At 51.8% G+C, this 12,144-nt stretch overlaps 1 protein-coding gene across 1 annotated transcript in view; it reads left to right on the forward strand.

Annotated features, from left to right (window-relative positions):
• Positions 1-8,865, forward strand: part of SPINT1 (serine peptidase inhibitor, Kunitz type 1) — a 16,684-nt gene extending 7,819 nt beyond the window's left edge. The window contains exons 3-11 of the mRNA XM_037739470.1: positions 2,746-2,873; positions 3,117-3,255; positions 3,340-3,510; positions 3,688-3,714; positions 4,031-4,156; positions 4,273-4,323; positions 6,269-6,439; positions 6,634-6,681; positions 7,123-8,865. Coding sequence (XP_037595398.1) covers positions 2,746-2,873; positions 3,117-3,255; positions 3,340-3,510; positions 3,688-3,714; positions 4,031-4,156; positions 4,273-4,323; positions 6,269-6,439; positions 6,634-6,681; positions 7,123-7,334 — 1,073 coding nt within the window. The 3' untranslated portion in view covers positions 7,335-8,865. The remainder of the gene's footprint in view (positions 1-2,745; positions 2,874-3,116; positions 3,256-3,339; positions 3,511-3,687; positions 3,715-4,030; positions 4,157-4,272; positions 4,324-6,268; positions 6,440-6,633; positions 6,682-7,122) is intronic.
• The last annotated feature ends 3,279 nt before the right edge of the window (positions 8,866-12,144 follow it).

Genomic DNA, 12,144 nt, shown 5'->3' on the forward strand with positions numbered 1-12,144 from the left:
AAAAAAAAAAAAAAACAGAGAGAGAGAGATGGTGGGCTGAACTTGGCCTGCAGGCCTAGTGCCAACCCTGGGTATAGCTGATGCAGGTAGAGTACCTAGCATGCTGCCCAGCATACATGCAGCCAGTGGCAGCTTTGTGAATAAAGATGCCTGTGGATTGATTTCCAACCCATGCCTATCTCTCATTGTCTGCTGGTTCCAGGTGGCCTTCCTTCTCCCAAATTTAACTTCTCTCTGACTTAACCCATATGTTCCCTCTAAATCCAGTTTCCCTTCTGCCTGTGCCCTGGCTTTTCCTTCTCAGTTCCCAGAGACTGGCAGGGGAGAAGCCTGAGGCATCAGCCCGGCTTGGCTGCTCCGGGATTCAGGCCATTCCTGTTGCATCTGCCTTGGACTACTGCACTGGTCTACTTGCCAGCCTCCTTGCTCCACAGAATACTTCCAAACAGATGGGAAAACAGCTGTTGCCCAGAGCTCAGGAGTGCCCCTGCTACCCAAGCCCTTGGCCCATCCCTTTGAACTCCTGGACCTTGTCATGTATCTAGGAGGTCAATGTCTGGTGGTGCTGGGGCCTCCAGGACTCTGCTACTGCTCACGGCCAGTGTCTGTCCCCTTTCTGTATGTACCATCAGTTGTTTAATGTTTGAATGTGACTCCTGCTGTGTCCAAACACCCTGGCCTGGCATCCAGGGTGCTTTGAGGTCAACTGAAGCGCAGCTGATCTCCTTACTGTCCCCACTGAACTGGCCTTGCAAATTCCTAACTCCTTGCTTTGGTTTCTCATGTGTTCTGCCACTTTTAACAACACCTACCTTCTCCTCCACAGCCAAACAGGAACAAAAACAAAAAACTCAAAAAATCCTTTCTCCCTCCTCCAGAATACTTTCCCTTATGCTCCCAGCCCGCCGTGACCTTTCTTGGAATGTCCACCGCCTTGTTTTGTCCACACATTGCTTCATGTCGTGGGTTCTTATCGGCCCAACTGGACTAATCCCCTAAAGGGCAATGTCTTAACTTCTTAGAGCTGCTGTAACAAATGACTACAAACTGGTTGGCTTAAAACAACAGAAATTTGGCCACATCTGGTGGCTCATCCCTGTAATCCCAACACTTTGGGAGGTTGAAGTGGGAGGATCACTCGAGGTTAGGCGTTCAAGACCAGCCAGGCCAATGTGGTGAAACCCATCTCTACTAAAACTAAAAAATTAGCCGGGCATGGTGGTGCACACCTGTAATCCCAGTTACTTGGGAGGTTGAGGCAGGAGAATCGCTTGAACTCTGGAGGCAGAGGTTGCAGTGAGCTGAGATTGCACCACTGCACTCCAGCCTGCATGACAGAGTGAGACTCCATCTCTAAAAATCAAAAAACAAAACACAGAAATTTATTTTTGCACAGTTCTGAAGGCCAGAAGCCCCAAATCAAGATGTCAGCAGGGCTGTGCTCCCTCCAAAGACCCTGCGGAGCCTTTCTCAGCCTCTGGGGTCCCAGGCATACCTTGGCCGTGGCGGCATCACTCCGGTCTCTGCCTCTGTCTTCGTGAGCCCTTCTTTTCCTTCACTCTGTTTTCTTTTCTTTCTCTTTTTCTTTTTTTTTGAGATGGAGTCTTGTACTGTCACCCAGGTTGGAGCGCAATGGTGTCATCTTGGTTCACTGCAACCTTCACCTCCTGGGTTCAAACGATTCTCCTGCCTCAATCTCCTGAGTAGCTGAGATTACAGGCACACACCACCACACCCAGCTAATTTTTTTGTATTTTTAGTTGAGATGGGGTTTCACTATGTTGGCCAGGCTGGTTTCAAACTCCTGACCTTGTGATCTACCCACCTTGGCCTCCCAAAGTGTTGGGATTACAGGCATAACCACTGTGCCCAGCCTTCTGTTTCTTATAATGATACTCTGTCATTGGATTTGGGACCTAACCAGCTAATCCAGGATGATCTCATCTGGAAATTCTAATTACTTCTTCAAAGACCCTCTTCCCAAATCAGGTCATGTTTATAGGCCCCAGCGGTTAGATGTGAATATATCTTTGAGGAGCCACCATTCAGCCCCCTACAGGCAGGGATCCTGCACTGTGCTTATCTCCCTCCCCCAGCCCTGACCCTGAGGTGGGGAAGCCTCGGACACAGGCACTGTCAACTCAAGTAAGGGTATGGCTCCCAGGACCCCTTGTAACTGGAGGCCGAGTCTGTCTGAGGTGTTTCTTTTGTAGAAAGTAGAGATAAGCCTATCCCCTCAAGTGTCTGTGTGTGTGTGTGTGTGTGTGTGTGTGTGTGTGTGTGTTTTCTAAATAAGATCAGATGGCAATTAGTTCAGTAATTTGCTTCAGAAAGAAAGCTGAAATGTGGTGATTGCACCTTTAGTCCCAGCTACTCAGGAGGCTGAGGCAGGGGGATTGCTCTAGCCCAGGAGTTTGAGGCTGTAGTGGCCATGATAGAGTCTGTGAATAGTTGCTGTGCTCCAGCCTGGGAAACAGCAAGACCCCATCTCTAACCAAAAAAAAAAAAAAAAAGGAAAGAAAGTGTGTGACAACATAAAAATGTCTTCAGTATACCAAAAACATGCTCTCTCTGAATAGATATCAAGAAGCTGGTTCTGTTGGGGGCTCCCACCTGCACCCCATGCAGGCTGCAGAGTCCTACTTTGGTCTAGGTGGGGCTCATACTGTCTCCACCCCACCCTGCTCCCAGAAGCCTGGTCCATCTAGTGAGAATGGACCTTATCTCACTTTGTCCCCCTGCCAGGGTCTGGGATCCCCAAGACCTGGGCGGGCATGGATTTGAAGGTACAACCCCAGGAGCCTGTGGTGCTGAAGGATGTGGAGAATACAGATTGGCACCTACTGCGGGGTGACACTGATGTCAGGGTAGAGGTGAGATGCTGGGCTGACTCTCTGACCCTGCCCTTGGTGTGATAGCCTTCTGGGAGCCCCTTTCTGGGGCCCTAGGCCAACCAGTGGCCCAAGATGGGATGGGATGGGGTGGAAAGAAGCTGAAGATCCATTTAATCCAAGTTCCCCTGGCCTCCCCAGGGGTGTGGGTGTGTGTCTGGGAGGACCTTGGGCACCCCAAGGGCATTGGGGGTACCCAAGCCTGATGGCCACTTCTGTGTGCAGAAGAAAGACCCAAACCGGCTGGAGCTGTGGGGACTCAAGGAGGGCACCTACCTATTCCAGCTAACAATGACTAGCTCAGACCAGCCAGAGGACACGGCCAACATCACAGTCACTGTGCTGTCCACCAAGCAGACAGAAGGTGAGGGAGGGATGAGGAGGCGGTGCCTGGAGCCCCCGCTCTGCGGATTGGCTGTGCGGTCCCTTCACAATCTCTCCCCTCTAGACTACTGCCTCGCGTCCAGCAAGGTGGGCCGCTGCCGGGGCTCTTTCCCGCGCTGGTATTACGACCCCATGGAGCAGATCTGCAAGAGTTTCACTTATGGAGGCTGCTTGGGCAACAAGAATAACTACCTTCGGGAAGAAGAGTGCATTCTAGCCTGTCGGGGTGTGCAAGGTGAGCCTTTGAGAGGCAGCTCTGGGGCTCAGGTGACTTTCTCCCAGGGTGAGTGGTCTCTCTTCTGTGACCAGGGAGGTGGGCGGTGGGAATTCCCCCTTGCTCACCAACCCCAATCATCTCATCCCCTCTGGAGCCTGGCCATGCCTCCTCTCACTTCTCTGTTCCCTCTCCCAGGTCCCTCCGTGGAAAGGCGCCATCCAGGTGGGCTTTACTCCCTTCCCCATCCTCCGATTCCTTCCATGTCTCCAGCCCATATCATCCCCAGGCCCCTGAGCAGCCTGCCTTTGCCCAAGCCATTCCTCCCCTCAGTTTGTGGAAGGACCACAAACATCCCACCCCTTCCAGCCCATCCTCCTATGAGAATCTGCCCAGTTTGTGTGGGGAGGAGTGGGGTTGGTGGAAAGGGAATGGGGGATGTGCTGTGTCTGGGCAGAGAGGGCCAGGTGGAGGGTGGGCCCTGGGCACTTGTTCTGTGCTTGAACCTGACCTCCCCTCCTCCTGTTCCACCCTCACCCAGTGTGCTCTGGCACCTGTCAGCCCACCCAGTTCCGCTGCAGCAATGGCTGCTGCATCGACAGTTTCCTGGAGTGTGATGACACCCCCAACTGCCCCGACGCCTCCGACGAGGCCGCCTGTGAAAAATGTGAGGCCTGGGGGATGGAGGGGGTTGGGCAGCAGACAGGGAGGTCCTAACAGCCTTGCCCTGAACCCTTGGGAGATGCTCGTTGGGTCTGAGCCTCTGACCTTTCATCTTTGCAGACACCAGTGGCTTTGATGAGCTCCAGAGCATCCATTTCCCCAGTGACAAAGGTGAGATCCTCCCCACGTGTCCTGGGTCTACAGTTGCCATCCTCACTATTTTTTTTTTTTTTTTTTTTGAGACGGAGTTTCGCTCTTGTTGCCCAGGCTGGAGTGCAATGGCGCGATCTTGGCTCACCGAAACCTCCGCCTCCTGGGTTCAGGCAACTCTCCTGCCTCAGCCTCCTGAGTAGCTGGGATTACAGGCACGCGCCACCACGCCCAGCTAATTTTTTGTATTTTTAGTAGAGACGGGGTTTCACCATGTTGACCAGGATGGTCTCGATCTCTCGACCTCGTGATCCACCCGCCTCGGCCTCCCAAAGTGCTAGGATTACAGGCGTGAGCCACCGCGCCCGGCCCCATCCTCACTATTTCCATCCTCAGACTTGAGGGGCCTGCGGGTGTGTAGGCCTGTGGGTACAGGAGCTGGGGCGGCTCCCAGTTCTCCAGATGCGCAGCTTCTTCCTGGCTGGATCCTGGGCTCTCTTCTGTGGCTCTGTGTTTTCCAGGCATCACTCATTCTCCAAACACCTTCAAAATTTCAGCTCTGCCTACCACATATTGCTCAGATCTTATTTACCTAATTCCTTTTTTTTTTTTTTTTTTTTTTGAGACAGAGTCTCACTCTTTTCACCCAGGCTGGAGTGTGGCAAGACCTTGGCTTACTGCAACCTCCACCTCCCGGGTTCAAGCGATTCTCCTGCCTCAGTCTTCTGAGTATCTGGGATTACAGGCACTTGCCACCATGCCCAGCTAATTTTTGTATTTTTAGTAGAGACAGGGTTTCTCCATTTTGGTCAGGCTGGTCTCAAACTGCTGACCTCAGGTGATCCATCTGCCTCGGCCTCCCAAAGTGCTGGGATTATAGGCATGAGCCACTGCACCTGGCCCAATCAATTGCTTTTATTTATTTATTTATTTATTTATTTATTTAAGACGGGGTTTCACCATGTTGGTCAGGCCGGTCTTGAACTCCCGACCTCAGGTGATCTGCCCGCCTTGGCCTCCAAAGTGCTTGGATTACAGGCATGAGCCACCACGCCCGGCCAATCAATTGCTTTTTTAATGTGATATATTAAAAAGGAACTGTGACAACACTACCATAAATGGGAAGCCACTACTACTTGCCAAACATTCAAAATAACAACAAAAATAAATAAAACAATACGTTTTAGCTTGCCAGGCGTGGTGTCTCATGCCTATAATCCCAGGACTTTGAGAGGCCGAGGCTGGCAGATCACTTGAGCTCAGGAGTTTGAGACCAGCCTGGGCAAGATGGCAAAACTCCATCTCTACGAAAAATACAAAAATTAGCCCGGTGTGGTGGGGCGTTCCTGTACTCGAAGCTACTTAGGAAGCTGAGGTAGGAGGATCACTTGAAACTGGGAGGTGGATACTGCAGTCAGCTGAGGCGGCACCACTGCACCTCACTCAGCCGGGGTGACAGAGTGAGACCCTGTATCAAAATAATAATAATCAGCTCTAGCTGAATGCTGTTGCCTGCCAAGGCTCAGATCCAGAGGCCCATCCTCTTTGTTAAGAAAGGTAAACCAGCCAGGTGTGATGGCTCACATCTGGAATCCCAGCTACTAGGGAGGCTGAGGTGGGAGGATCGCTTGGCCTAGGAGTTTGAGGTCAACCTGGGCAACGTAGCAAGACACTGTCCAAAAAGAAGAGGTAAACCACCCAGTGTTAGAAAACTGAGACCATGACCCAATCAGAAAAGCTGAAAGAAAACGGAAGTAACTACGAGTCAGTGCAGTTTACTTTTGAGCCTACAATTATTGTCCAGGCTTTGTCTTCCTTTTTCTGGCACCACTGCAGAGCTGGACCAGGTGTTTCTGGGGCCTCTCAGGTGGGTGGGGAGGTGCTGGGTGGCAGCAGCGTAGAGCCTGGCAGAAGGTGGCAGGGAGGCCATGGACTCGCTCACCACAGCCTGCTCCATACCCCCCAGGGCACTGCGTGGACCTGCCCTACACAGGACTCTGCCAGGACAGCATCCCACGCTGGTACTACAATCCCTTCAGTGAACGCTGTGCCCGCTTTACCTATGGCGGTTGTGATGGCAACAAGAACAACTTTGAAGAAGAGCAGCAGTGCCTTGAGTCTTGTCGCGGCATCTCCAGTGAGTGGGGCCAGTGAGAGGGTGGGCATGTACAGGCGCGAGGCTTAGCCAGGCCTGTGGGAGTCACCCCTCCATTGTCAGAGTGCCTGGAGTAGCCGGTGGAGAGAATGGCTTTGCAGGGTCTGGGGCACTGGGGAGCAGCCAAATCTTTCAGCCATTAGTACTGACTGGTCTCTCTCGTCGTTATTCTGCAGAGAAGGATGTGTTTGGCCTGCGGCGGGAAAGCCCCATTCCTACCACAGGTAAGCCTTGGTCTGTTCTGTAACTGAGGTTGGCATGTAGGTATCAATTCACAGATCAACTCCACCTGATTGGTTGTGACTGCCTGACCTGTGTTGAGAAGGATGCCAAGGAGGCCTATAGAAACAGAGTCCCATAATCAAATACTGATGCCTGCCACAGACCAGGGAGTACAGTGAAGTGCGTGCCGATGTCTGCCAGCAGCGTCCCAGGCTTCCCTCAAGTTAACTGCAAGGAGAGCGACTTGAGCTGAGACCTGAGGCCCACCAGAGTCCCTCTGAACTCCGAGCTGTTCAGCTGTCCATATGTGGGAGGTCTGAGTCAGGTGTCCATGTCCTTCTGTACCTGGCATCCATTTGACTTGGTCCCTTCCATAGAGTGGGGGTGGGTGTCAGAACCAGGCAGGCCCTGGGAGCCCCTCATTCTACCCCTTCTTCCCCCAGGCTCTGTGGAGGTGGCTGTCGCAGCATTCCTGATCATCTGCATTGTGGTGGTGGTCGCCATCCTGGGTTACTGCTTCGTCAAGAACCAGAGAAAGAACTTCCGCAGACACCACCACCGCCACCACCCACCACCCACCCCTGCCGGCTCCACTGTCTCCACTACCGAGGACACAGAGCACCTGGTCTATAACCACACCACCCGGCCCCTCTGAGCCTGGGTCTCGCCAGCTCACCTGGCTCTGCTTCCTGCTTGCCAAGGCAGAGGCCTGGGTTGGAAAAAACTTTGGAACCAGACTCTTGCCTGTTTCCCAGGCCCACTGTGCCTCAGAGACCAGGGCTCCAGCCCCTCTTGGGAAAGTCCCACCTAAGCTGAGGTCCTGAGAAAGCTCAAGGGTCTCAAAGGAGCAGAAAACCCTGGGGCCAGAAGTACCATATTAGATGGACCTGCCTGCCTAGGAGTTTGGAGGAAGCTGGAGTTTTGTTTCCTCTGTTCAAAGCTGTCTGTTCCTACCCCACAGCACTAGGAAGAGGCCTGGGGTGGTGTTAGACCCTGGAGGCCCCAGCCCTGTCCTCCAGGGCTCCCCTTCCATGCTTTGTGCCCAGGGCTGGGAGGGAGTACTTCCCTGTGTAGTTTGTGCTGCTGTAAAGAGTTGCTTTTTGTTTATTTAATGCTGTGGCACGGGTGAAGAGGAGTGTGGCTTCGCCATCCTCCCTTCCTCTTCCCCCAAGATTGAGTTCCCTGCCCTTGACCAGCCCCAACCTGGCCTAGACCTACTGAGCAAGGAGAGGCTCAGCTGCATCGTACAGCCTCCCCTGCCCCCCGCAGGGCTCTCCAACATCACAGTCCAGTCCTCCCACAGGGTAATGAAAGTAGTTTGTGGGGTTTCTGGCTCTGTTCTGTGGGCCAGGAGAGGGACCAGCTTGCTGGGGGGAGATGGGACCGCCCTGTTCAGCTGGTTTAGGCTTTGGCCACCCTGTTGAGCAGGTTTTCTGAGTCTCTCGAAACTGTCCTGGCCCCTGAGGGTGGAGAGCAGTGCCAGGTTTGACCACCAGAGGGGAGGAGTGAGAGGGCCACAGGAGCCGGGACTGTGGGGAGGGTGCAGTGCTGTTTTGTAGCATTTCTTCCTGGTGTGAGCCTCTCCACAAGCCTGTTCATTTGGAGGCTGGGGGCATGGGGTGCACAGGAACCTTGGCTCCTACCTCCACCAGTTAGGGCCCATGTCGCTGGCTGCCTCCCTCCCCACAGAAACCCTGGAGTCTGTGCATGAGTGCAGCATCCCCTAACCAGACTCTGAACTTGCCCAGGAACCTTTAGTGGAGACACTCCACTCCAACCCACACCCCTGCATTTGTTCAAGCTACCTCCCAGTGCCACAAAAAATCATACTTTGAGTTAATTCCCTTGTTTATTCAGTGAATTACATTGAGCTCCTCTGTGCCAGACACTGCCAATCAGACATTTGATAGCGTCGAGAGGAGCACAGTGGAAGCACGATTTAAATGCTTTACATATCTGAAGTTGCTAGCGCTGCACACAACCCTGTAATGACAATACAATTGTTCCCATTTTACAGATGAAGAAACTAATTCATTGAAGTTGCCTCCCCAAGGCCCTAGAGCTGGAATTGGACTGGATCCCAACCCTAAAAGTATATGGTCCCAGAGTCTAGTCTTACACGATGGGGGTGGGGGAAACACTTTTAAGCAATTGAAATATAACTCTCACGAATGTACAGCTATGAAGTTATAAGTGTACGCTCCATAAATTTCCGTAACTGCACACACCTCTGAGGCAAGCACTTGGATCAACCAGAACCTTCGTAGTACACCGGGACAGGCCTCCTTTTGATGGATAACACCTGGTTTTGGACTCATGCTTTTGGCCTGGACCACCTCCCACTTTTACATGCCTCAGGGTAAGCTCAAAATCTTCCCACACAACCCCAGGCGGTGGGCACTCCCTGTCTCACACCCCTGTGTCTGCTTATAACACCCTGAGCCCGGAGCACCTCTCACTTCCTTTACTGTCTTCCTGCTGGGTTGTGAGATGGCATCAAGTTATGTCTGGGTTCCAGGCACCCCATGCTCCCTCTGTGGCCTTGGTGAATGGTAGTTTAGTAAATGCTGAGTAAGCAGCAGGGAGTAGGGCTCATCCCTATTGTTCCATTTCATAGGGCACCATGTTTTCCCTTCTAACCCCCTACTCTGACACTCATTCATCCTTCGAGGCTCAAAATGCACTTGATCCCTACTGGCAACAACCCCCATTATCGATTGGTTCTGAGACTCTACCCTAGTGCCTAGAACAGTGATCAACACAGAGAAGTACTTAATAAGGGTTTGTTGGCCCCGAAGTGAGCATCCTCTCAGGGAGGGGCAGAGATCAAGCGAAGATGCCTGGCAAAGGGCAGCCCCTCATAACAGCTGCTTGCGTGTGCAGAGGGAGGGCATGACCGGGTCAGCTCTGGTGGCAGGAGGTGGGAGCTCTTGGGGGCAACTAGGGGGCGCTCTGACCGCTACTGGGTGCTGTGTTCTCATTCCTGCAAGGATGGGAGGGCTCCGTCTCAGATGGGTGGCAGGAATGGAGCAATGAATGCCCAGACACAGCTCCTCTTCTGGAGCTTACACTCTGGTGTGCAGGCCACAGGGATGCAGATACGGCAACAAAATAATCTGGTCCCCAAACTGCTCCTTACCCCAGTGACCATCCCAGCCATCCTCTGCTCTGTCCCACCCACATGACTCAGAACTTTCATGCCTACCTCCATGCCCTGAATAGACAGTTTCCTCTCCTTCAGATGTCCTCTCAGCCCTGGAAAGCTCCTACTTTACCCCATGCTCCAGCTCACAAAGCTTTCTCTGACTCCCCAAAGTTCACTGCTGCCCTCCCCATGCACTCCTGCTGTTCACAGCTCTGCTGCGTGCATCCGCCTGTGCTAGTGTGGCTCTGCCTTTATCAAGACCAGACTGCTCAGACCATGGACCAAGTCTTAGTTACCTTAGCATCTCCCAAGCTAGGCCCTGCCTGTGGGGACCACGTATCCAAAAAATGGCTGCTGGAACAAAACAGAAGCCAGTCAAGTGGACATTAAGGTTAATAAGTGGCTTCATGGAGAAGGTCTAACATGTAAGTGGCCCTGTGCGGTGGCTCACACCTGTAATTCCAGCACTTTAGGAGGCCAAAGAGGGCAGATCATTTGAGATCAGGAGTTCAAGACCAGCCTGGCTAACATGGCAAAACCCCATCTCTACTAAAAATACAAAAATTAGCCAGTGTGATGGTGCACACCTGTAATCCCAGCTACTCTGGAGGCTCAGACAGGAGAATCGCTTGAATCCAGGAAGTGGAGGTTGTAGTGAACCAAGAAGGCACCACTGCACTTCACACTCCAGCCTGGGAGACAGAGTGAGATTCCATCTAAAAGGAAAAAAACTTTGGCCGGGCGCAGTGGCTCATGCCTGTAATCGTAGCACTTTGGGAGGCTGAAGTGGGTGGATCACAAGGTCAGGAATTCGAGACTGGCCTGTACAATGTGGTGAAACCCCATCTCTACTAAAAATACAAAAATTAGCGGGGCATGGTGGCACATGCCTATAATCCCAGCTACTCAGGAGGCTGAGGCAGGAGAATCCCTTCAATTCAGGAGGCAGAGGTTGTGGTGAGCCAAGATCGTGCCTCTGCACTCCAGCCTGGGTGACAGAACGAGAATCTGTCTCAAAAAAAAAAAAAAAAAAAAACCTAGGTGAGTAAAGGTCTCTAAGAGATTCTTGCACACACATGTACATAGCATTATTCACAATAGCTAAAACCTAGAATCAACCTAAGTGCCTATCAACAGATGAATGGATAAGCAGAATGAAGTACACACAGTCTACACAGTGGAATACTATTCAGCTTTAAAAGGATGTTCTAGCATATGCTACAACACAGGTGAACCTGAAGGACATATCATTATGCTAAGTGAAATAAGCCAGCCACAACAAGACAAGCATGATTCCACTTACCTCAAATGTTCAGAGTAGTCAAAATCAGACACAGTAGGATGCTGGTTGCTAGGGAAAGGGAAATACAGAATTATTGGTTAATGGGCACACAGTTTCAGTTTTGTGAAAGGAACAGGCTCAGGAGATGGATGGTGTTGATGGTTGCTCAACAATGTGAATGTACTTAGTGCCACTAAACCATATACTTGAAAGTGGTTAAGATAGTAAATTTTACATTGTATTTTACCACAATAAAAAAATTGGAAAAAGATGAGCAGATGGGTGTGGGTGTTCCAAGCACAACAAAATCACACTGAGCAGAAGCTGGGCAGTGGAGATCCTGGCTTTTGTTTGAGATCCACAAGCTGCTCAGTTTGTAAGCTGTGAGGGGGAAGCTGGGAGTTTGAGAGGTACAGGGAATTTAAGCAGGGGGAAAAAGTGATCTAAACTTTAAAGAGTGGGCAGATGGCTGGGTGCGGTGGCTCACGCCTGTAATCCCAGCAATTTGGGAGGCCAAGGTGGGCAAATCACGTGAGACCAGCCTGGCCAACATGGTGAAACCCCGCCTCTACTAAAAATACAAAAATTAGTCAGGCGTGGTGGCGCACACCTGTAGTCCCACCTATTTGGGAGTCTGAGGCAGGAGAATCACTTGAACCTGGAGGTGGAGTTTCAGTGAGCGGAGATCGCCCCACTGCACTGCAGCCTGGGCAACTCTGCAAGACTCAGTTTCAAAAAAAAAAAGAGTGGGCAGATAAGCAGGCTACTTCACCAGAGGTCCGAGCACAAGGAGCACAAGGAGAGGGACAGAGGGAGGAAGCAACACCAAGTAAATTAGGTAAGGGAACCTGTGTGAAGCGCACAGCAGATCTCTGATGAAGGCTAGTCAGAGGTCGCACACCGGCAGCCTGCAATCATGCTTTGACTGAAACTGTGGCTTAATTTCTTTAACTAGTTGCCAACATTTAAAGAGAAGACTTCATTGACAAAAAAAATTCATATTGCTAGCTTGTGAGACCTCCTGGGACCTGGCAATGC

The sequence above is a fragment of the Cebus imitator genome, unplaced genomic scaffold (assembly GCF_001604975.1).
Source record: "Cebus imitator isolate Cc_AM_T3 unplaced genomic scaffold, Cebus_imitator-1.0 Scaffold70, whole genome shotgun sequence".
NCBI lineage: Eukaryota > Metazoa > Chordata > Mammalia > Primates > Cebidae > Cebus > Cebus imitator.